The 23,915-nt window shown below is 35.8% G+C and overlaps 1 protein-coding gene across 2 annotated transcripts in view; it reads left to right on the top strand.

Annotated features, from left to right (window-relative positions):
* The window catches only part of ANKS1B (ankyrin repeat and sterile alpha motif domain containing 1B), a 446,786-nt gene that overhangs the window by 61,455 nt on the left and 361,416 nt on the right, over positions 1–23,915 (top strand). For both annotated transcript variants that reach the window (XM_074870829.1, XM_074870833.1), the window contains exons 4-7: positions 4,894–5,190; positions 12,744–12,819; positions 15,048–15,149; positions 23,508–23,618. In XM_074870829.1, the coding sequence (XP_074726930.1) occupies positions 4,894–5,190; positions 12,744–12,819; positions 15,048–15,149; positions 23,508–23,618 (586 nt within the window). The remainder of the gene's footprint in view (positions 1–4,893; positions 5,191–12,743; positions 12,820–15,047; positions 15,150–23,507; positions 23,619–23,915) is intronic.

Raw genomic sequence — 23,915 nt, 5'->3', positions numbered from 1 at the left:
AAGAGCTCTCTGCATTCTTGGCTGTGTTTCTGTTGTAATATCGTTCAGCCTTTGCCCTAGACATCCAGGAAAGCACTTTAATTCCCACTGTAATTAAATACAGTGACATGCTACTTGCTGAATCAATCAGGCAAACTTATTTTTTTCAGAATGATTAACTTAAATAGGTGGAACTTCTCAGGAAACTGTCTTCCTGTTTTAATAGATGAAGTAAGATCATCCTGAGATCATTCCTTTCTCTGTCTTGGGTATATTGTTCCTTTATTTTTTCTCTATTTAATTCTTTAATCATTAAATCCTTATTTTTGTATCTTTTTTTTCCTCTATAGTTGACTGTTCTTGAGTATATAGATAGACTTTTTCAAACTCTCCCATTGCTCCATCCTTCTTTAACCTTAATTCTTCTTTCATAACTGAGGCAATAGCACAAAACTTTTAATAAGAAGGATCTTATTCCCTTAGTTGACATTGGGATTTTGTGACAAAGGAATGGTTTAGTGATTTAGGAAGTCTCCCTTTTCAAGTTCATCATCAAAATGCTTAGATAATAAAGGAGTTTAGCATTCTTTGGAAAGGTCTGCAAAATCACTACTTGAGTCAGTACGGCTTGTACAGTACTTGCATGGACTTTAGGAGCTTTAAAATTTGTTTGGCAAAAATAAAGGACTACACAACTATGCAGTAAAAGTCCTAAATATACCCACTGTTTAACAGTGGCTTCACAAGGACCTACATAATACCCATGAGAGCCGTTTATTCTCTTGATATCTCCTGTACCTCTTCACTATCAGACTGCCAAGCTACAATACTTGTTTTTATAACATATTTGTTAATCTATCCTCTAATCAATAGACCTTAAGATAAGTTCTACATTTTGTGGTGGCATGTGTTCTTAGTACAACCTGCAGTGCTGACCAGATGCAAAGCTGTGAAGGCACAATTCAGTTTGCAGCAACAGAAGTCTAAGTTCTGGCTGTATGTGGAAGAGAACAGATTCAGAGAAAGGCTAGAAAATGTCAGGACCATGCTTGTGAAGAGACCCATGTAACAAGTAACAAAGAAGAAGATTACAAAATATTAAAAGCTGAATCATAAGATGCCTTCTTTATTTCTGAAAGAGGTCCATTTGACCATATGAATATCTACTTGGTTAAAATATTATTAATAATGAATATTAGGGACTTCTATTTTATACCTCTTTACATAATATTGGTCTACTCTTCTCTTATATTTTGTATGTCTTGGTTCTGATTCCTACATGTTTCTTGACTCATTCAGTCTTAGGGTCTGTTTTGTAGTTTCTAACATGTAACAAAGTATCTGAAATTTCTAAAAGCATTCTAGTCTTTTTCTTCAGCACTAGATGGGTTATTTAGACCTTGGATGTCAGATTTGGAGATCTAATTACTCAATGGTGACTTGCACGCAGACATTTGTGTTTTCATAGCAGGTTAACTGCTCACTGCAATGAATGTTAGCGCATAAACTTTCTGTACTTGACAAACAACTATTTGCATTTGGAACTGAAAATGTAGGCACTAGTACTAAATTATTAATTTCTTCAAGACTGTCTTTCAAATATTTCTTCAAAACAATAGGCAATTTTAGAGATATGAGGAATAACGGTACCTTAAAATCAATAGAGTTACACCTGGGTTAGCTTTGTCTGCACAAAGGACAAGTCAGAAGTAACAGCATTTTTGGGACCAAGGAAATCACGTAACTTCAACTCTTAAAATATCATCATATGTTGAGGGTTTTCTTTATTCTTACTGTATGTCTTCTATAAACAAATGCCTTAAGGAGAAAGTTCATAATACTGACTGAGACATCCATGTCCATCTTTCCATGAAGGGTGAGAAGAGGAAGATACTGTTTCTTCCAGTCCAGGAAATACACTGTTATAGCCTCCTTCATCTTAGGGATCTCTCTGGGAATGCTGAACCAACTGTGTCTATCTGGTAGGCATTCCCTCCTTTCCTAAATTTGAAGATGGCAGACTCTGTCAAAACCTACTTAAAAACTCTATCCTCTCTCCTCAGTAGAACCTCCTACTTCCAAGGTGATTTATTTTATGTAAGTAGTACTAAATTGTCAAAGTGGATAAATTTAGAGGGCATTTAAACAAGTTTTAATTCTCTCTTTGAAAGTTAAAAATCATTCTGTATTTTATACCTGAATTGATTAATTTACATTTTAAAGAGGGAAGGATGTTGTATTATTAAGTTTTAATTGGGTAGTACCTCTCAGCTCTGGTAACACAATATATACAATGCCTGTTCTGACTGCATATGTAGAGATAATTTATCATGTTTGTCCAGGTTGGATTCTTATATTGTATTTCAGTGATACCTAGTTCTTTTAAATTTTAAATCAGTTTGATTTGTCATTAACTGAAATGTAGCTTTAATGTTCAATGTTTAATTGAATATAATTTAATGTTAACATTTAATGAACAATGTTAATTTGAAAATAATATTTTGTTCAGATTTAAAGATGCTTTTATGCTGTTTTAAAATATACTTTTCTGTAAATATGCCCTTGCATAAAAATTCAGCTGGATATTCTTTATTTAGAGGGAGCAAATTTCAGTTTTTTGTGCAGCAGCAGTGATTTGGACTGGTTGGTATCTATGCGTCTATATCTGTGGCTGAAATTTTGCCAGTCACCACATTTTGAGAAAAAGACCATAGCAAATTTAAATTTTATGATTCTTTGAAAATTTAATCAGAATACTTTAAAACTACAATATTAGATGGTTGGCACAAGATTCCAGATACTTTATATGATATCCAGGAATGCTTGAAAAAAATTCAAACATAAGCAGATATTGAATAGATAGATATATCTGTTTGACAATTGTATAGTAAACCTGTATTTTGATGTTGCTATAGTTATACATCTAATTTCTTTGTGTAACTATTTCCACTGGATAAGTAAATACAGTAACTGTAGGCACAAATTACCATAATTGGCCATTTTATGTGCAATTATCTGATTTTCATACTTAATTGTGGTAATTGTACACAAAATTAGACTGCAATTGCCTGTTCATCTATGCGGTTCTGTCCATGACATATTGAAAATCTAAAAATAAATTCTAATAAACTATGCTTGTGATTTGTGGGTATAGCACTGTACAGAAAAAAATTGCTTTGCCCTGTCCTGTATAAAGGATACGTTAGAAGTCACTAGAGCACAAAAAGCATATCACGGGTAGTTGATAGATCATTGTATACGTAGTGCTCTGAATAATTCACAATGATTCAAATACTTATTAGTCATCAAGGCCTGTCTACCAATGGAAACTTCTCACTTTCGACCTGGCTCTTCTCCAGCTTGTGTCTGGCAGTTTAGCAGGAAACATATTCCAGTCTCTGGGATCTTGCGTGGTGTGACCTGAAAACCTGAAAAGTTTATCTGCAACATTAATTTTTCTGAATGTATTGATCTGTCTCTTCTGTCTCCCAGGTTCATCTGAGTAATTTTAAATTACAAGATGAGATGAAAATTACAGCAATGTTGTTAAAACCATAAACCTGAGAATTAAGTTCTTGATTATAGAATTAGAAACACTGTTACCAAAAAGCGTAAAAAGTTTTCTCCCTTTCTAGATATTACTGTGCAACATGGATTTTCTTATCCTAGCTAGCTTCTGAGTAAGAGGCCAAAGCCTTATTTCTCTGATTCTCTCACCCTTTCTGTCTTTCAAAAGGCAAATCTGTTTTTCTATTTTCAGTTCTCTGTCCCCAGAACTTTATTCAGTTGTTTCCTTGAGAAATACAGCCTATGTATTCAGATTTATCTCTTCTTTTTTTTTAGAATTATATTGCCACACTTCTCTAGTATCTTTTCTTAATTTACATTAATTTTTTATTTTTGTATATGACACATTAGCTTACTGGCTTTCTACTTTTACAACATTTTCAAAACTGTCACATTTTATCAGAAGAGGCATTCAGTGTAGATACTTTTAAAATTTATAGTGTCTAGCCCATTTTAAGCCTTCATAGAGACTAGATAAGATATATTAATAATATAGTTGGCATACAGAATTCAGAGAGCTCTATAATTTTTTTTTTTCTCTCTGCCTGAAGTCTGTTTGGGTTTGCAAGTATACAGGCAGAACTGGAAGAAAACAATTAAAGATACTTCTTATTCTCAATATTTATTTATTGTTAAGATTATTATATAGTGTTTGGGGAAAGACTTGGGGGGCATTGCTTTATAAAACAAAAAATTATTCAATCCACAGCACACAAGTACTTCTGTGCCTTAAAATGCACACGTACATCTCCCTGAAGGCCTGAGAAGATAGCTTCTTACATGATATGCTAAGTTTTTCTAATATCTACAGTTGCTATTTTGCCTTCTTCCAAGCTTTGATTGTTGTCTGATACTAACTTTTATAGTGATATATGAAACTAGCCTTGTGCCTGATACATTTTCGTTACACAGTTTTTCTCTGTAATTTCACTACTCTAATAACAAACTGCTATGATTTAAAATCAGTTAAACTGAGAAGAGACACTTAAGTGTCAGAGTATTTCTAAGAGAAGGACTCAACTGTGATTTCAGGGACAGTTGATTCAAGGGTTACAGATTTCGGCATATCATGAGCAACAAGGGATTTTGGGGCATGTTGTTAAAAATGGATGGGGACCATGTGGACACACAGGGACCTAGTCTGCTTGAGAGCCACAAAGCTGAAGTATTAATGTATTATTAGTAAAATTTTAGTGGAGTAATTCTGAAGCATTTAACATAATTACCATATATTACATTGCAAACCCTGCCTGTGTAGTGATCTCATGGAGGCAATTTATAGAAGCCAAGCAGTTGTATTGTGAGATTAAACATAAATTTCTGAAGCTTTTTGTTTTGTTTTAACAGAACAATGAAAATGAAACAGCACTGCATTGTGCAGCTCAATATGGTCATTCAGAAGTAGTTGCTGTTCTGTTAGAAGAGCTAACAGACCCTACAATAAGGAACAACAAACTGGAAACACCTCTGGATCTGGCAGCACTTTATGGACGTCTGCGTGTTGTAAAAATGATCATCAAAGCGTATCCAAACCTGATGAACTGTAATACAAGAAAACACACTCCTTTGCATCTTGCTGCACGTAATGGCCACAAAGCTGTTGTACAGGTGCTTCTGGAGGCTGGAATGGATGTCAGCTGCCAAGTTAGTGTGTAATTTCTTTCTTCCCTTCTTCCTTTCCTCCTTTTTCCCTTTCTTTCCTTACTTTCCTTTATCATTAGAATATGATTCAAATGAAACAACTTCTTACATTTGTTCTTTTAAAATACGCTTGCATTTACTTTGTTAGAAATGCTGCAAGATGATATGTAGTACAAATTTATTTTTTATGACCCAAATGATGTGTTCAAAGGGATAACTCAAGAAAGATACATGTCTTCAAAGCTGAGAGTATATTTTAATGTTGTCCTGAGACACGTAAATACACAGATCATATCAACCGTTTATGTAGGTGTATTTATTTTTTTTTACAAGATTGCCATTAATGATACTAAGCTGACTTGTTAAATCTATGGCCCTTAATGTTCATAGCAATCTGAAACAATGCTTGACTGAGAACTCATCTTCCCAGGGCTATCCCATTCTAAACCCCAAATTACTACTAATAATTTTCATTTTCTGCATTTCTAAACACTTGTATAAATCTAAAAGAAAATTCTGTAGCAACACACTCTTGCAGCTACTGACTCTAACCTGTTAGGTGTTTGGTGCATCTAGTTCTATGCACAGTAAATTATTGTGGTGTAAAAGGGGTAACTTTAAATTAAAAAGACATAGATAGGAACAGATACAAGGTACAGCAGCAGTAAATTTTATGTTCAATTCTTTGTAGTGGAAAGTGTCTAAGCCTTTTAACTACAGAGGACCTGATTCTGTTATGTGTGAAATCTTGCCTCAGTCTTATGATTTATCTTGATTTGATTTACAGCACTATATTTGAGTTTAAAGTGTATTTTATCTTCAGATTTAAAGTAGCCTTCTTTCTGTCTGGGTATATATAATATGCTTTGAATTAAGGTTGTTTCAGCTTTATATCTATTTTCAGACAAACCAACCAGACAAATATAATTACATTTTAGAGTCACATCCAGGCATTCTTTACCAATAGGTGATTTAATATATCTTGTGAACTTTGCTGAAACTTTGACTAAGTTTTGTAACCATTTTAGGTGCATTTAATCAAACACCTTTGCACATATAATTCCCTTTTATGTGGAAAGATTGCACCAGGATTCCATGCACTTTTGTTATTTCTGGATTTTTACATCAAGGTCATGTTTTTCAACTTTTGAGGAAGAGAATGTGAAATGGGAAAGAAAAGATAGATTTAAAAAAACATAAAGCAAAACATAAAATATTAACATATTTTAAGATTAAAAATGGATATTCGTAAATGCCTTAAAAATGAAAATGTGGTAAAATTGTTTTGCTACTTTTATTAGCTCTAGTGTCTTTTGAGTGAGCATTGTTACTTGCTTCAAAGTATTTCAAACCAAAACACTTTTTTAATGTGGTTTGCCCACTTGTGTATTTGCCTACCATTATGCTTCCAATTTAATTTGCTTTTGATTTTCTTTACTAGAAAATGATAAACTTACAAAGGTTAATACAAGCAGCTCCTTTGTTTCAGCTGTCCTTTACTATTACTACATCTTCAGTAATTTAGAAAAGTTTAATGCTAAAGCAACCCATAACGGAACCCTCAAATACGTTTCTGAATGTATCATTTCTATTCTATCTCTAGCAAATGAATGAGGAAAAAGTCAGAAACGATGCCTGAATTGATGCCTAAGAAATAGAATAATTGAAGAAGAATAGGCTCTGCCATGGCAACTTACAAACTGATGGTTACATGAGGGCTGAATATTACACAAGGCTTTTATGAAATGTGTTCTTCCTCTTATGTAATCTAGATAATTTTAGCACTACTGTGAATTCTCCTAAGCCATTTCTATCTATAGTTATACCAAAAGTTTTTTGCTGGTCTTTAAAAAACATAGTGGATGAAAATTTTGTGCAATCTTCTTTTAAGAAATGAGAGATTCTTTTAGTAATGGTGATCTGTTTGCCATCTACACTAAAATTCTAAGACTTTTTTTTAAAATTCTAATTTGTTTTAATTAATTTATGTTCTTATTTTTCTTAGTTATTCTTAGGCAGAGGGGATATTTTATTTTATTTTATTTTATTTTATTTTGTTTTTTGAACTGGGTAATCTTGTTTCTTCTGTGTTTGTCCTACTTGCCATAAGGAAATATCATTTATTTATTTTCTCATGGGTATACATATTGTCCATCAATATGTTCCTTTTCATTCAGCATCTTAACATATTGGCAAGTTGGCTCTGTACATATTGTTAACTTATTACTTCTATAACCTCTGAAAAATTCTTTGTTGATGATTACTGGCAGCTTATTAAACTGAACAGAGCAGCCTGTTACTTAAAACTGAACTCAGCTCTTTTAATATTAATTAAATTACTCTGCATCACTGATTGGGAAAGAACAACATACAAAGTATAATCCCGTGTGGTAAATAAAATTGTACACATCCATACACGTTAAATAAATTCAGCATGTCAGCAGTAAAGAGCTCTCAATGTTGAGAGACAATTATAGAAGTAGCCTATCTGCTATCATTCTGTAATTGCAAATATTGATTTGTTTAAATGGGAAGTTTACTTTAGCCATGTTACCTTTCTCTTCTGTACTCCCTGAGCACTTTTAATCATAGCAAATATTTGGACTAATAATAGACAGCATTTAATTTTTGATTGAATTAATCACACATTTTATTCATTTCCCAGGTCTATCCAATATCCTTCAATCTGAAATTATTTAGAAGTGGGCAATACAAATCTGCTTCATCTCTTTATGCTTTGAAGTTTTCATTTAAATTGAAACATATGAAAAATACACAGGTTTTGGGTGAGTGATAGATTTTGGGCCCTCAGTAAAATAAGATACTGCACAGTTCAGTGTGTTTCATGTAAACAGTAACTTTATAATTGTAAATACCTTAAAAACTTGGCCTCTTCTGCTTATCCAACTTTCATCTATCCCTGTTTGCCTTCCCTGTCTGTTCCAGTAATGATGGCAATTTCCATTGCTTATCACTGTAGTTCTGCAAAGAGCTATGCGCCTTCCTTTTTGCTGTTACAATGTATGGAGGATATTCTGTGAATCAATTTGCAAAGCTACCATTCTGTCCTGCAGATTATGTCTGAAATCCGTATCAAAACTATAGTAAACTGCCTATGAATAAGGAGTAGACAAGTAACCTAATTACAAGCTCTTGCATATTTACATGGTTAAAAAAATCTCTGAATAATAAAACTCTTAATGTGGGCCTGCAAATTGTACGTCAAGTTGATTTGTGTATCCTGGTGTTCCTACTGACAATGTCCTTCTATCCTTGCTTGCTTTGTGTGTCCAGCTGTGACATTGTACCTGTATTTAGCTGTAAGCTTCCTGGGGCAGGGACTGTTTTATTATATGCTTAGCACAATTTGTGCTTATGGTTCTCTATTTCATATACAGAAAACTTATTGCAGAGAATCAATATATAATCTGTTGATGCAGACTTTAGCTCACTGTGTTCATGAAAAAATACCAGGATTTTTTGAATTAAGTATCACTGTGGAAGAATTTCCAAATATAATGGTAGTGTTCACTTTGCCAGGAAAATATGATCCAAGACAATGAAAGCTTCAGGAAGTAAAGCAGTGAATATTGTCTATAAATCCTAAGTTTGCTTGCTGTAGTATAGGCAACAAAAGTATATTAGCACATAGGTACAGCATTATAAGTGAAAAAGATCTACCAAAACCCTCTAGCACATCTTAAATAATATATAGAAATTATTTGCAACTACATTTTTTAATACTTCTGATTTGTGTAACATGCCCTATTGCACCAGAAAAAAACCCCCAATGTTATTTCTATCTTCAAGTAGTAGGCCACATGTCAATTTACAAAGAGATATATATCTAGTCAGCCAGTCCTCCGAGTTTCTCTTGGCCCTGTTCATCCTGAGGCTCAGGACTTTCCCTGTGTTAAAATGGAGTTTGGTAACTGAACTGTCTCTAACAAGGACATTTCTACCTTCTGGACAGTTTTGGGGTCAAGGGATCTGATTCACTCATTAGTTATTCACTATTACCATGAAATCCTGCCTAGGGCTTTTAAGATTTACGTCAGCATTCTTCTTTGTGACATCTCATGCAGGATTACACATCTGCATTTTACAAGTGTGCTTTCAATCTCCATATTCCCAGAGCGATTTTAGTTCAGTTTCATGGTAATATATCCCCTCTTGCTCAGAAAATCACCTATATAGTAGACAGATTATTCTACTGCTTATATGGTGTGCCTTTCAAATTCCTCTTTCAAACAGACTGTTTGTAATATATATCTCATTTCTGGGATATGGCATTCATTAGTATTGTCTGATAGCTTGCAGTTTTAAAGCAAAGACTGCCTCAGAATTGAGGGCAGTGCAGAATGCCTGTAAAGCACTTCAGGATCATGTTCAGATATGACAGGAAATATCATGGTAGAGTAGACCAAGAAGCAAGAAAGTATAAAATGAAAAAACTGGCATTTGGCTTTGGATTCCTCTCCCAACACTATGAATTATGTATGTAGGTGGCTTAAGTTTCTCTACTCCCTTTATGCATAGCAGAGCTTTGGTTCATTGTTACAGAACTATCTTCTGATTCTCAGGTTGCCCCCAGATACATTTGTTTGCCTTAGACATCTACAGGAAATTTCCTCTTCTCATGTTAGATTTCATTCCATTTCTTATGAGATGTATACTTTCATCAAGGAAAATATTACTTGCCTTTCCTCCAGTGGGGAATTTTGATCAATAGAAACCAACTGCTGCCAGTTCTGATAATTATCATATCAGGATCTTTTCCACCTCTTAACTGAGGAGTCCGAGGACAGATCCTTTTCCTTGTCCTCAAAGCTGTTGATTCAGCAAGCCAGAACATTAATCTTTCTCAGTCTCAGATCACACCACAGCAATGGATTCTACATAGCTGTTGTCAGTAAAGCATGTCCATTTTTTCCATTAAAAAATGTTCTTCATTAATATTAATACAGAATTATCTCTACAATTTTAGTCAAAGTGTGGCTGGTTCCCATCTCTGCAGTTCATCCTCAATAGGACTAAAATTTAGTGCTCAGGCCTGCTATAACATTTGAACCCCTGTGGATTTCATTGTTGGTGTATACATCACTAATTATTATCCCTGGCAGAATCACAGAATGGTTGAGGTTGGAAGGGAACTCTGGACATCATCTGGTCCAACCCCTCTGTTCAAGCAGGGTCACCTAGAACTCATTGCCCAGGACTGTGTCCAGACAGCTTTTGAATATCTCCAAGGACTGAGACTCTACAACCTTCCTGGGCAACCTGTACAAGGGCTTATTCACCTGCACAGCAAAAAATGTGTCCTTATGTTCAAACAGAACCTCCTGTGTTTCAGGTTTTCCCATTACCTCTTCTGTCACTGGACTACCACTGATCCTGGCTCAATCTTCTTTGCAGTCCCTTCAGATATTTGTACACATTGATGGGATTCCCTGTGAGCCTTCTCTTGTCTAAACAGTCCCAGCTCTCTCAGCCTTTCCTCACAGGACAGATGCTCCAGTCGCTCAATCTTAGTGACTCTCTCCAGTAGCTCTGTATCTATCTTGTACTGGGGAGCCCAGAACTGGACAGAGTACTCCAGGTGTGGCGTCACCAGTGGTGAATAGAAGGGAATGTCACCTCGGTCGACCTGCTGGCAACACTCCCAGTGCAGCCCAGGATATCATTACCTTTTTTGCTGCAAGGACACATTGCTGGTGCAAAGTTACTTTGGGAGTCAAAGCTGTACTTCACATCCTTGATGACAGGGAACTCTATGTTAATAGTACCAGGTCCACCCAATAGTCTTGAGGTTTATTTATGTCAGTAAGTGACCAATCCAAAGAAAATGCCATATTCACAAAATACCAAAGAGGATAATAATCTGTGTCAAAGCCTTTTTCAAGATTGCTAATGTCAAGCCTTTTTCAGTAATCAGACCTATAGCTATCAGTGACTCTTCTGAGAACTGCTTTCATTCCCAGAAATTTCTGAGCTGCATGTTAAGCTCTGCATGTACTTTTGTGGTTGCACTATGTCATTGCAGAGTTATCCAGTGTTAAAGTCAGTTGCAGTTACTGGAAAACTTCTGTAGGTATTGTTTGAGTAAAGGATTCTGAAACCATCTCTAAGTAAACCTGAACATTTAGTCTTCTTGTTCAGAATAAGTCTGTGAATGTTCACCTGGATTGCTTCTGAAAATTAAAAGATTAGAAATGGTTTTAAGATACATATTTCATATGTGTATTCTCTTACTTCCTTCTCCTCTCCATTAAACTGTTAGTATACCTGATGTGCTGGATGTAAATGACATTGAGCATGCTCTACTTTATACGTCCATGTACTAAGTATGAAGAAAGATAAAAAGTGAGTGTTCCTATTATGGACATAATAAGGAGTTTTCAGGCTCAATTGTAGGACATACGTACACTTATTTTGTGCTCACATCCCATCTCAGGATCTCTGATTACTTTTAAATATCCTGTCATTGCATTGCTGTAACACTGGTGCATTCCGATACAACTAATAAATAATGAATCACTGTTTTATTTCAGAGTTAATTTTTTTGTGTGTCTTTAAAATCTTTTCACAATAGCAAGCATGACAGTGGTGCATTTGGATAAAATACAGGAAAACCAACTTCAAGCAGTTAAATCTTTACCATTTTCCCACAAATAAAAACCACTCAAAATATAATTTACTATCAAAACAAAAGATGAGCCAGAGATTTAGTGAGATGTAGTAGTGTTTAGCTAGTGCTAATGCTGTTGTATGGAAAGGCATTCTGTTCAGATTTTTCAGTAACAGTCAGCAGTATAACATACTAAGAAAAGTAGCTTGTTAAGAGAGGTAGTTTGTTTTTCAGTACTGTAAATTTTATTTAAGCAAAAGTCTATTCACAAAGAATTTTATGTCTCAGAAATCTGCAAAATCAGGTTCACAGACATCTAAGGTAGAATTTAAATGATCTAAACATAGGCATCTAATGCTATTGGAGGTGCCTTAGGGTATCCAAGACATCTGTATGGAAGCAGATGTGATGCAGATCAAATGTGAGTGAGCATCAACTGGATCATCAGCTGGAGGCCAGGTAGGATATTCTAGGGTGTCTCTCACTGTGTAACTGAATTGACCTTCTAGGGTGTGATCCAGCTTCAGATTAAAATGCCTAAGTGTAGGTGTCCACATGTAAACTGGCTGTATGCTGAACAGCTATGTTCCACTGATGGTATTGACTAGATTTTCACTGCCTATAATTGGAGCTTAGAAATTTTACACAAACGCAGGCTTGTTAACTTGGAGTTGTATTACATCCCTACTATATTTTCTCATATAGTTATTAATTTTTATAGTAGAACTGACAGCATTTATGTTGTTATCATGAATAATAATAATAATAAAGAAACTATGGTAGCATTTGTTCTTGCCCATTCAATGTTTTTTATGTGTAGATAAAATAGAGGGGAAAAAAAAACCTTATTTTCTAAATGTATTCTTTTCAAAAGGATTAATTGGTATTTTAATTTGCATTTTAAATGTCTCAATATTTTTTTTTCTAGACAGAAAAAGGCAGCGCACTACATGAAGCTGCCCTATTTGGAAAAGTGGAAGTAGTACGCATTTTGCTTGAAACAGGTAAATCTGATTTACAGGAGACACTGAACAAATATCCTTAATATTCCTAATGTGATGTATGCCTCCTCATGTTTTGGTTGTACAAATTACTGTTATCTTTCTCAGCCTTTGCAAATCTAATCACATGTATCTCTCCTTAAAATAGTGCTTTTAGAATAAGAAATTACTATACATAGAGAACAAAAGGAATATTTTCACTAACACTCAGAAATTCCATATATGACTCAGTGTATGCCACTGTATTCTGAGAATAAATGTATTCTAAGAACAAAATGGCTACATAAATTTTTTTCACTCTGAAAGACAGCCAAGAATATTCTTTGATCTAGAGGCCAGAAGATTCATGTTCAGATTTATTTCCTTCACTTAGCTATTCCTAAGAAACACACCATCCTGCTTGCTCCTTCATTTCCTGGATAAACTTTGAGTGCCTGTAAAGACAGGGGAAGGCACTGTGTCTCCAAGAATTTCATTTGTCCTGAAAGGACAGGAGAACAGGGATATAGAGTCCCAACAAAACCATGTACTACGTAGTAAGAGTTTCAGAATTATTGCAGGTAAATTACTCATCTAAACAACTGTCTTCTCAGATAAATGAGAAGACCAATGAGAATGAAAATATCTAGAAATTACTTCTCTGAGATACATGAACTTCTGTCACACTGAGGGATCTCACTGATGTTTATTATCAGTGCTTGTGGGGTTACGTATCGCAAAAGAAGGTATGTCCTGCTCACAGCTCCTCATATGAATCTCAGCTAGTGCATACCTGATCTCTTCTCAGAAAAAAAGGTCCTTCCAAGGTACTTTCCTGTTTGGATGAATAAGGAGGAGGGAGAAAGGGATCTTCCCCTGCCCTCAAAAGGCAGGGCCTTTTTATATTAATTCACCTAAAAGAGGAAGGACTCGAGAACATCACACAAACATAGAAAGCCCTTAGACCACAGATAAAGAATACCTCTTATAAATTAGTACACATTATAGCATCTGCCAGAGTACAATTGTACAAGACAGTGGAGTAGAATCTTCGATGTGAACTCCTTCAACCCCAAATGCTTTGCACTTCTGCAACACTATCCACCTTCTGCCTTTTTTATCTAACAGTCCCCTTTTCTCTAGTTCTACTTCAAAAAAGACTCAGAAGATGTTATAAGTAGCTACTGCAAAGGAAAGGTGTAAGTTGGTGTGTCTGGCCTCTGAAAATCATCTGCCGCTGCTAATTAGCCGAGCAATATTTTGGGTTTATTTTCAGTGAGAAAACAAATCATCTCTTTCTCACAAAACAAATTAGGAAACTCTCCATCAGGTCAGGAAATGACAAGAACTGCAGCCTTTTCTGGTGAGTAGAGAAATCCTCCCATGCTTGCAGAATGTCTTTATAAATCCTGTTTCCTCTGAATTCCTCTATTCAGCATCCCGAGAAGAATCTTATTCTGTTTGTTAGGACCTTCCATGCCTTTGCTTTTTATGAAAGTACATCTAAACTAAAAAAACAACTTGTCGTCTACCATTTCCAAAGTAGCTCCTACAAGACAAAGGTGGAGAGTCATGCAGTAACATGTACAACAGGTTCTCTGAGACCTATCCAGAATAAGCCTCAAACTTATTTATGGTTATGTTCACAGTTTGAGCAAAACAATTACTTTGTCAACAGTCTGAACACTCTGTGAGAAAATGCTCTGGCTGCTCACAGAGCCCTTATACTACATATGGGTGTTTCAGTCTACTGAGAGCATGAATTTCAAACACGTCGCCATGAAGTACAAAACTTTTAAGGTCAATAACTTTTTCAGTATTGCTCCCAAAACACATACTGGTACTATGGACTAGAAAATCCCCAATGGATCAGAGCAGTTTGGGGAGAATTATAATCCAGGAATGTAGGAAAAACATTCAGAGAATTTATTGATTTTATAAAATATTATTTTCATGGCTGTTTCTTAGGAACAGTCTGTTGAAATAATCCCAAGTATGGTTTAAGAAGCTTATTGCATATCCCCATGAGTTGCAGAAACATAAAAACAATCCATGTCAGCATGTGAATTTTAGGCTACTCAAGATTTAAACAGAAGTGGATTCTGTACTTCAGCTATAACACAGCTGTTAATCTGCTACAGTTGTAAAACTGCTTGCATTCAATTTGCCAGATAATTGAGTCTGATATACCACATTTATAAACAGAAGTACTTGGGATTAAAAATTCCACCACAGATCGTTTTCTTTTTCAGGAATTGATACCAACATAAAGGACAGTTTGGGTAGAACAGTTTTAGATATTCTTAAAGAACATCCATCTCAGCAGTCACTCCAAATTGCGGCTCTACTTCAAGGTAAGTCATATTCAGATATACGTTTGTTAGAGACAAATCAGAATAGCATGGAGGAATATTAAGATATATAGTAATTTCTACTCTTTAAATATTTCATTATACAGAAGAGTAGTCTTTTGAATTAAAAAGACAAAATTCTTGTTTCCTAGATGCACAAAAGTGGTTGAATATCTGAATTTCAGAGTAAAACCTTTCCTTTTCTCAGACAATAGATATTAGCATGGTGTGTCACTTATAATTACTCTTTGTACATTCTTCATTACAAAATAACATTGTAATATTTCACTGCAGTTCCATTAAATTGTGATGGTAAACTACAATTGAAATGCTTGATTTGTTCATAAATAACAACTATAACTGAAAGGTGATGACAAATTTTCAAAACATTTCATTACATTTTCCTCATTTCAAAAAAACCCCCACCAAACAACCAGGCAGTAACTTTTTCATTATAGCAGAAATATTATAATTTTGTACATACATTTGTTCTCATTCCTCATCTTACTTCATGGTGTAAGACTGGTGGAATTCCATTGCTTACTTCAATCTTCTACTCTAGAAGATGGCAGTAAAGTGATGAAACATGAGCTAGTACATAACACAGTGTTAAACATAATTCCTTCTCTTTCTATGTAATTTGTTCCCTGCATTTTCAGATTAGTCTTTCATTAACTGTGTTTCACAGAGGAGTTCCCTGCAGGTATCCTTGCTGCATCTCCACCTGTATGATTATTCCCATCTTTGAATAAGCCATTTTAATCAGTTCAGTGTTGGTTCTACATATGAACTAGCTCATGCTTCAGTCTCCTGAATAACTGTATTTCATAAGAACATTTCCTAGAGAAAATAAGGTCATGTGGCCACACTGTGTCCTTCAGGTTTTCTTTTCTGAATAACTTCCAGACTTGGTAGCCAGCTTCAGTAAAGTTTTCTAGTGAGATGATGGACCAAAGATACAAAGCTCCTATAATGAAAATTTTGCAGCTGGAGGAGAGGTATTCCCTTAAGGAGCAGATTCATGTTATAGCCGAACTGAATTAACAGCTTGCCTTGAGGTCTCCCTCTTTCCTGTTTTTTAGCCCCTTTCCCCCATTCCCCCCTCTTTCTCCTCCCCTACTTCCAGCTACACAGTTCCCTTCCATATTCCCTGCTTACAGGAGATTGCAAAGTGATCTGATGCAGTTCATGAACCAGTAATATATAAAACCTATATTTAATAGTATGTAACAATAATACAAAATAAGATTATATAAATATACATTTGTTTGTTTTAATGAACTTGCCTCCTTAGTAATTCAGGTTCCAGAGTTAGCTCTGTCCCAGGTAACTGGCAGAAAAATGCATCAAAAAGTGGGGGGAAAGATATGGGGGGGGATTAGGGAAAGGGAAGTAGGATTTCCCCCATTCAGCAGAAGGGAGTTCCTAATTTGACTCAGACTGCATGGTGAAACTTCAGCCTTCATGTCCTCACTGAGCTGCAGTGTGAACATACCACTATGTAGAGGAAAAGAGGGTTTAATATCATACTGAATCTTCTTCAGTGGCAGGAAAAGGATCAATAAAAGCTTCCACTTTCTTAGACATCCAAATCAATCATCCTTCAGATATTAATCTAAGATTCATTATAATGTCCCATCACCAACTGAACTAATTTTCATTTTAGTATCTCTGTATTGTTCCATTTTTTCCTTAGTGTCTCAACCCCACTGATGAACAAAATTTCTTCAAAGTACCCTTACTCTATGAAAATGAGAGCACCCAAACTCCTCTCAAGGGTTTGTCATGTTGATGGATCAGTAGGTGACTTTAGTTTTTACCACAGAAAATAAATATATAAATTTCAAGGCTTTTTGGTGCTTTGACATGTAATTTTTTCACGTGTGCCTTGAAAATATAAAGAAGACTGCTTAGTAGTTTCAGCTCATATTAGTATGATGAAGCTGTGCTTGTAACAAGCAGCTGTTTATTTTTGCTCAGTCTGCCTTATAGTCAGAAGTGATGTATGAAGATGAAAAATGTTTGCAAAGATGCCATTCTGAGTCTTAAGAAAACCTGAGGACCCCCTTCAGAACTCCCTGGTGGAACCCACTGAGATTCTTTTTCATCAGCGAAGGGTTCACTGAAGCTTTAACCAGGAAAGATAAAGTTTGAACTGTGAACTGAAGTTGAAAAATAAAATCAGGAGAGGCAGGATTTGGTACTAGCACTGCTGATGATACAGTAGACCTACCCTCCTCTATAAAGCCAGTTGAGTATACTCTTCACTGAAGTGTGGGTATTTATCCTGTTGTAGCTGAAAAATCAGTGAAGCACTGGGATTTTGGGAAACTGAATGTACTGTAATTGAGTTCGACTTCAGTGGGTAATGAATTTCATGCAAAGAAAGGGTAATTGCTGAGAGAGTTAGTGACTTCCAAATACATTCCTGTTAAAGCTCCTGTCTTCAGATGATTGTCTAGAGAAGCTTAGATGTCTCCTTCATGTAGATTTATGGGAAAAATAAATTAAATTAATGGCATCAGGCAATTACTGACCAGATTTTGTAAGTTTCTTCCTAATTTTTTTCTTTGTGCAGACACAACGGCATTGAATTGATTCTTTCACCTTGTTGCCAGTATAGAGAAAGATTTTATCACCTAACATTCTCATTAATTTTTACCATTTCCCCCTTGCATTGTTATGAGTGTTACTGTACAGTTTATAGTATTAACATAGCATATTTGTCCCTGCCACAAGACATTAGCTTTTAGACTATGAAACAAAGTCTAAAAGATGCATATAAACAGACTGGCAGAAACAGACAAGGAAATTACTGGTGGTATTACTGGTGGGCCTGATAGGTAGTGTTCTGTCCTATATGCAGAGGGGTAACAGAGTTGTAAGAAAAGTTTTGAAAGAAAATGAGTTGGTTTTGAGGATATTTATGAGAAACTTCTTTGAAAGAAAAGAAAGTAATTTATGGCTTTAGAACCAGTTCATGGAGATGGTAATACTAAGGCCGTTCAGCTAATACTAAAACCTACAGGACTGGTAGCCTCCTGTGAATGAGGCCTTCAGAACTTAAGAATTGTAGACAGACGTTTCTGTTGGTGTTCTCCTTTTTTTAAAGAATATTTACAAAACTACTTTTTACAGATTATAAGTTAAAATGAAACAAAACCTTTGTCAGTGAGGTTTTAGAAGTGATCCTAGTGCTTTTGTGATCTTGACATCTTTCCTCACTATCCTGAGAAAATAGTAATTGAAGTTTCTGCAAAAATATTTTTTTCTGTGTTTGCAAAGTCTGCTGTGTTTTTAGAGATTTTGGTGCATTATCTGATGGAAGGAGAATAAATAACAAAATCACTTTAAAGAGCAATGTGAAAAAGGCTAAGCAAGCCAAACACCACATGAAAGTTTTTTTATTGCTTGTTAATTATAGATGGAATTACTAGGAATGACTGTTCAAGTTTTAATTCTTTTTCTTTCATATATGACCCATCATTTTCTGTGTCTTGCTCAGGTCTGAGTTGCATTGAACTCAATTAAAAAGACTTATTACAGTTTAGATTCTTTATCTGGTAATGAAGAAATAGATGTTTAGGCATTATGTACTCAAAGAGTGGAGAATTAGAATACTGTGCCAAGTAAGGCCAGTCTCCTGGATGCATTTCATGGATGTAGGGAAAGAACAGCATTCAGTGCTGAAGCAGTTAACAGTATTGGCACTTAGGGCTTTATAATTAGGCATTGAAGATAAAATGGATGTTGCCAAGGCTAGTAGGGCTAAAATTAAACCGACCAGCTGTGTTTTAGTTTTAGCACATGTGAACGTGACGCAGGTGCATGCTATGCCATCTTTCAACTCTTTCTCCACAGCCCACTATGCTCTCTATTAGAATCTTGCTCTTTTACTATTTCTGGAAGCAGAATTCTTGTTATTATGAAAAAGAGATAGCAGATAAACAGATGAAAAATGACACAAGCCCTGGGAGGGCACAATAAGCTCTGATGCATAGACAGTATGGAGGGATATGTAATGGAAAGCCGTTTCCCCTCTCTTCTGCCGAAGCTGCTTAAGAACCTAACATTGTTTGTACACATTACCAAATTATTCATAAATGGAAAATGCATAAACAGCTGGTGAACCAGGACTCCTTTCTTCTCCCCTCTGCTTAAATAGCTTTGGTGTCATTAGCACTGGCTTTCTTTTGTGTATTCTCACTCTTTGTCTCCCTCTCTTTCTGTGGACAAGTAGATGTTCCATTCCCCTGAGTGCAGGAGGCCAGCCTCACTAGAAGGATGGAATAGGTTTCCAGTCAAGGATTTAATTACAGCTGTGTGGGATGAAAAGAATTTGGGTCTCAATCCCCCTTTGTTGCTTCTTTTCTGGGGACTTCTCAGCTCCTTTTATAGGCTGTTGTGCAAAAGCTGTAGAGCATTAACTGTTTATGAATTAATTTAACTGCTGTTGTTTTGAGGACTGAAAGCTTAGCTGCACCCTTACCTGTCTCAGGATCATATTATGACTTGAGTGCTTGTTTCTGTTTATCTTCTGTGAACACATGCACAGAAGTCTCCTTATGTGCCTATAACATAAACATCTACTGGTTTCATGTTTCTCTGGGATTAAGTTAAACTTGAGTCATTCAGAATTTTCCTCTGAAATTTAGGAGACTGAAGTCAGCCCAACTTCCATCTCAGCTCAAGTCTGTAATCTTAGCACATCTGACGGTGGCAGTTACCAGTCAGTTTTCTGTAACTGCTGCTGCTGTAAAGAGAAGAGGAACTGGGTCATGAAGCCTCAGGTGGGCTCCTTCCCAGGGAAGCAAGTGAGCTGTTTTGGGAGGAGCTTTTACAGAGCTCAGGGGCTGGGACAGAACTTAAAGGAGCTGAGGATCCTCAGTCAGGTTCTGGGAGAGCCCTGGGGAGGGCAAAGGGTGTTCTGAACATTGCTGCCCTTCAGGAAGACATGGAGTGAAGAAGGAGTAAGGATCCCCCCTACAGGGACATTGGCCATGGAGGGGAGTGCTTTCAAAACCGGTTTTATTCCTCCAATCTAGTTACTTGGAGAGCCTTCTGTTTGAAAAGGTGAGTGTTCAGATTTTTGTTCTAATCAAATTTGGCTTTTTTAGAGTTTAAAAAGCCTTTTCGTCTCTTTATGGGAAGTTGCTTTAGGGAGGAACTCTATGTGAATCCACCCCATGGCATGGCTGAAGTAGGCTCTAAAACAAAAGGGAAAGGAGCTCCTACTTCATTAAAAAAAAAAAAAAAAAGAGTTGGCTGTTGGATTTTTTTTTCCATTAAAAGGAAAAGTAGAAAGTTCTCTGAGGCTAATGTAGCCATTACTCTAAAAGCTAAGGTTTATAAAGAAAGCAAAAATCTTGATCCTCTCACCTCATTGAGGAATTCGGACCTAGAGGAGCTGAAGGTAAGGCAAGCTGTGCTCTAGAGCATGAGCTTTTACTGCTCCTGAAAGTTCAGCAGCAGCTCCAGCTGACCTGAGCCATGTTCTCTTCATGGCTGACCTTCCTGGCTCTGGCTGCTCTGTGGAGAAGCAGCTGTGTTTCCCTGCTTACGTGTTAACACTTTCATGCCTGCTTGGTTTTGGCCTAACGGATGTTAAGACCAGTAACCACTGCTCTTTTTTTTACTTCTGTGTGACTACTTTTGTGCTATTACTTTTGGTGCACATGGCCCTATTTAGATTGAGTATGGCTATGTTAAAATGAGGTAACTGTAGAAAAAGAATCCTACTAAGCAGGCACAGTTTTCAAGATTCTTAGTATTAATCCTCACTGAACTGTAATCTGACGTTTGAGTCGATAGAAGTAAAATCTTCCATTCTTCCCAAAGCAGTACGGTGAGGAAAACATCTCTGAAATGTGTATTAACATATGCTTCCTTCACCTCTTACATGCTAGTCATGCTGGCTGTCTTGGAAACATGGAACAGGATGACAGTAAGCTGGTGAAGGAAGTCTTATGAATCTGACAGGTTGTGTCCCAAACAGCCTTACTCTCCCCTGTCATAAGAATGACAGGCTTTTCTCTAAACTCTGAGACCACAACTGGGGAAACTGTTCTGGTATTTAAGTGGTATAATTGACTAAGTTTGGCTTTGTACTGGATGATCTTTCTTTTTCTAAGGAAAGTGACAATCCAGAGCAGTCTCTCAAGTACACTGTAGTCAGAGCAGATGATGGTAACAGTATCATCTTTTTAAATAAGTTTGGGCAGGTTTTGAAGATTAATTTATAGCCAGCTGCAGGTGAACAGAATTTGGTTGCTGGTAAAAGCATCCGCTGCTTGGGTGAACTTCTTGGGTTTTGACATAGATCACCTGTTTTGTCTCTGTTTCTTTGATAATATTATGGGTAAGTATATATTTACCTAGACTATAAGCCTTTCACAACTGAGTCCATGTTTTTATTTGTCTTGTACATATCTGGTAGAATTTTCAATAGTATAAAACCAAGTTAGGAGTAGAAATCCCACAGAAGTCCAAAGTTTTAAGGGCTACACTCATACAAGGATGGCACACTGCTGGCCTGTTCTAAACCTCTACACCACACCTTGTGCTGAGCCTTTTGTAGAGATTTTCTGGAAGTAACTCTGCAGGTTTTAAAGTAAGTATTTATCAGATTTATGTTGGACTTGGGATTTCCTCCTCAGAACTAGCCTTCAGCAGGTAAGTGCATTGGTCTGAAAGTGGGGCCTGACAAAGAATAAAAATAGAGTATTATTTTAAAACCACAGTCTTATATGAATATTGGACAGCAGGGTTAAAGTCCTTCACAATCTCCCCTGCATTTCCTTTCCTAATAATATCTGTATTGATCCAATAATTTTAACAATCCCACATGGTAGAACTTCATTTTAGGTTTGCTTTTGGACAGTTGCACAATTACCAAGCAAACATTTTCAGGTGTGAATTTCTTTTTTCCTTTTATTTTTCTTTGGGTCTAGCTTCCTTTTTATTTCTCCTCCATCTTGCACATTAACTTGACCTATAATATGGCTGACAGAGCTGGAAAACATTCCAGAGCATTTTGTCATGCTGCTGGTTTTCTCATGGTCTCTTAGAGCTCATCTTTGCTTCTTTGCTTTCAGCACTACACAAAAAAATGAAGTGCCCATTTTCATATGAAGAAATGTATGACAGATTATCCAAGGGACCACTGCCAGCCATCAAACTTAATATATGACATTTTCAAATCATACATTCTTTAAAAAAAACTCAACAACCTGCAAAGCATTTTGAAACTGCACTGTGTTCTCTGCCATTTCCAATTTAATTTTCTCCGATGTCTATTTTATCACAGATTGTATTTGGGTTTGGGGATTTTTTTATTTAATCAGGAATAACAGCAAGCTAAACAAGTGTGTTGTAGACTGTAGAAATTAAATCAGGGAGATTTCACTTCCCAGAAACTCTTTAGTCCTTCAGTGTGATATTGGTGAAAGCAGTTACTGTAGTTTGCTTTTGCATGTATTACAACATGTACTGTTGGGGTTACTATCTTGTATTGGAAAGAATTTGTTTAAGCAGCTTCAGAAAATCAAGAAAATGCAGATGCAGAATAACTGCCTGAACTGAGAACCAGTCAACTATGCTGTGAAAAAAATGCCACTATTGTATGAATTATTTTCTAATTTATTATTTAATATTTGTCCTACAATAACATTCATTAAGGTCTTGGTGTTCCATTGAGCTAGCCTATGTACCAAAGCACATGTAAAAAATGTATATATTTACACAAAAATAATAGTAATGAAATTGAGGTTTAGCATATGCATCATTCAATGTTTTTCTCTTTTTATAAACATCTTCATGAAGGTGGAACAAGGGACGTTTTAAAGCAAAAAAGCACAAAAATTTTAGAACACTGCTTTTTAGACTGCTAGTTTTAACTAGACTTTTGAGACTGCATTCTTTTTTCTTGTGTACTATCTCTGTGCTGCAAGCAGAATATTTGGTTTTCTTAATAGTATCAATATATCTAACATTCTGAATATCTTGACTAAAAACTCTTCACAAATTTAGAACAAAGGAAGACTCCTTCACCAGTAATAATATAGTGGAACAGTTACATAGATACATCAAGGAGACAAGAAAAACACAGGGATAGTCTCAACTCATTACTTTTACAATGAGATTTCTGTAACAGCTTCAGCAGATTAAAGAACTGGCCATTATAGTGTTTTATAATACTTTCAATAAATGATTGCCTTGCAGCAGTGTTTTTGAATAATTACAAGGTTGTAATATGAAAAATTGAAAAGGCTTTAATGAAAAATGAAGTAGCAGATATACTTTTGATTGGATTAAACCCCCTTAATTCAGGAGTTTAAGTGTATGTGTATCTTTAAATTGCAGAATATATGGAATCAGGAAATGCAAGTATTTCAGAGGAACGCCCACTGGAATGCGCAGAACATCAGTCTTGCATTTTGTCCCCAGAAGTTCCTCCGTCTCCAAAGGCTAAAAGTAAATACATGTACTCTGTGAATACAGAAGCTGTACTGAACTTTTCCTTAATATTAAAATTATATTGCTAACACATTCATACAAACATGCAAAATGAAAAAGAGAGATTAAGAAAGTTATTGATATTGAGAAGCTTTTTACACCATGAATTACCTGTCTTGACTACGTACACTGTAATTCATGTCGTACAGGAAAGCAAAGAACTGTATTCTCAGAAGGGACAAGTTACTGATGGATTACAGTGTATTATGTTATTTGATCTTAAATATTTTTAATTTATCTGACCTTATGCATTTC

The sequence above is a fragment of the Strix uralensis genome, chromosome 5 (genome assembly GCF_047716275.1).
Source record: "Strix uralensis isolate ZFMK-TIS-50842 chromosome 5, bStrUra1, whole genome shotgun sequence".
Taxonomy (NCBI): domain Eukaryota; kingdom Metazoa; phylum Chordata; class Aves; order Strigiformes; family Strigidae; genus Strix; species Strix uralensis.
This window is presented reverse-complemented; position numbering and strand designations above follow the sequence as displayed.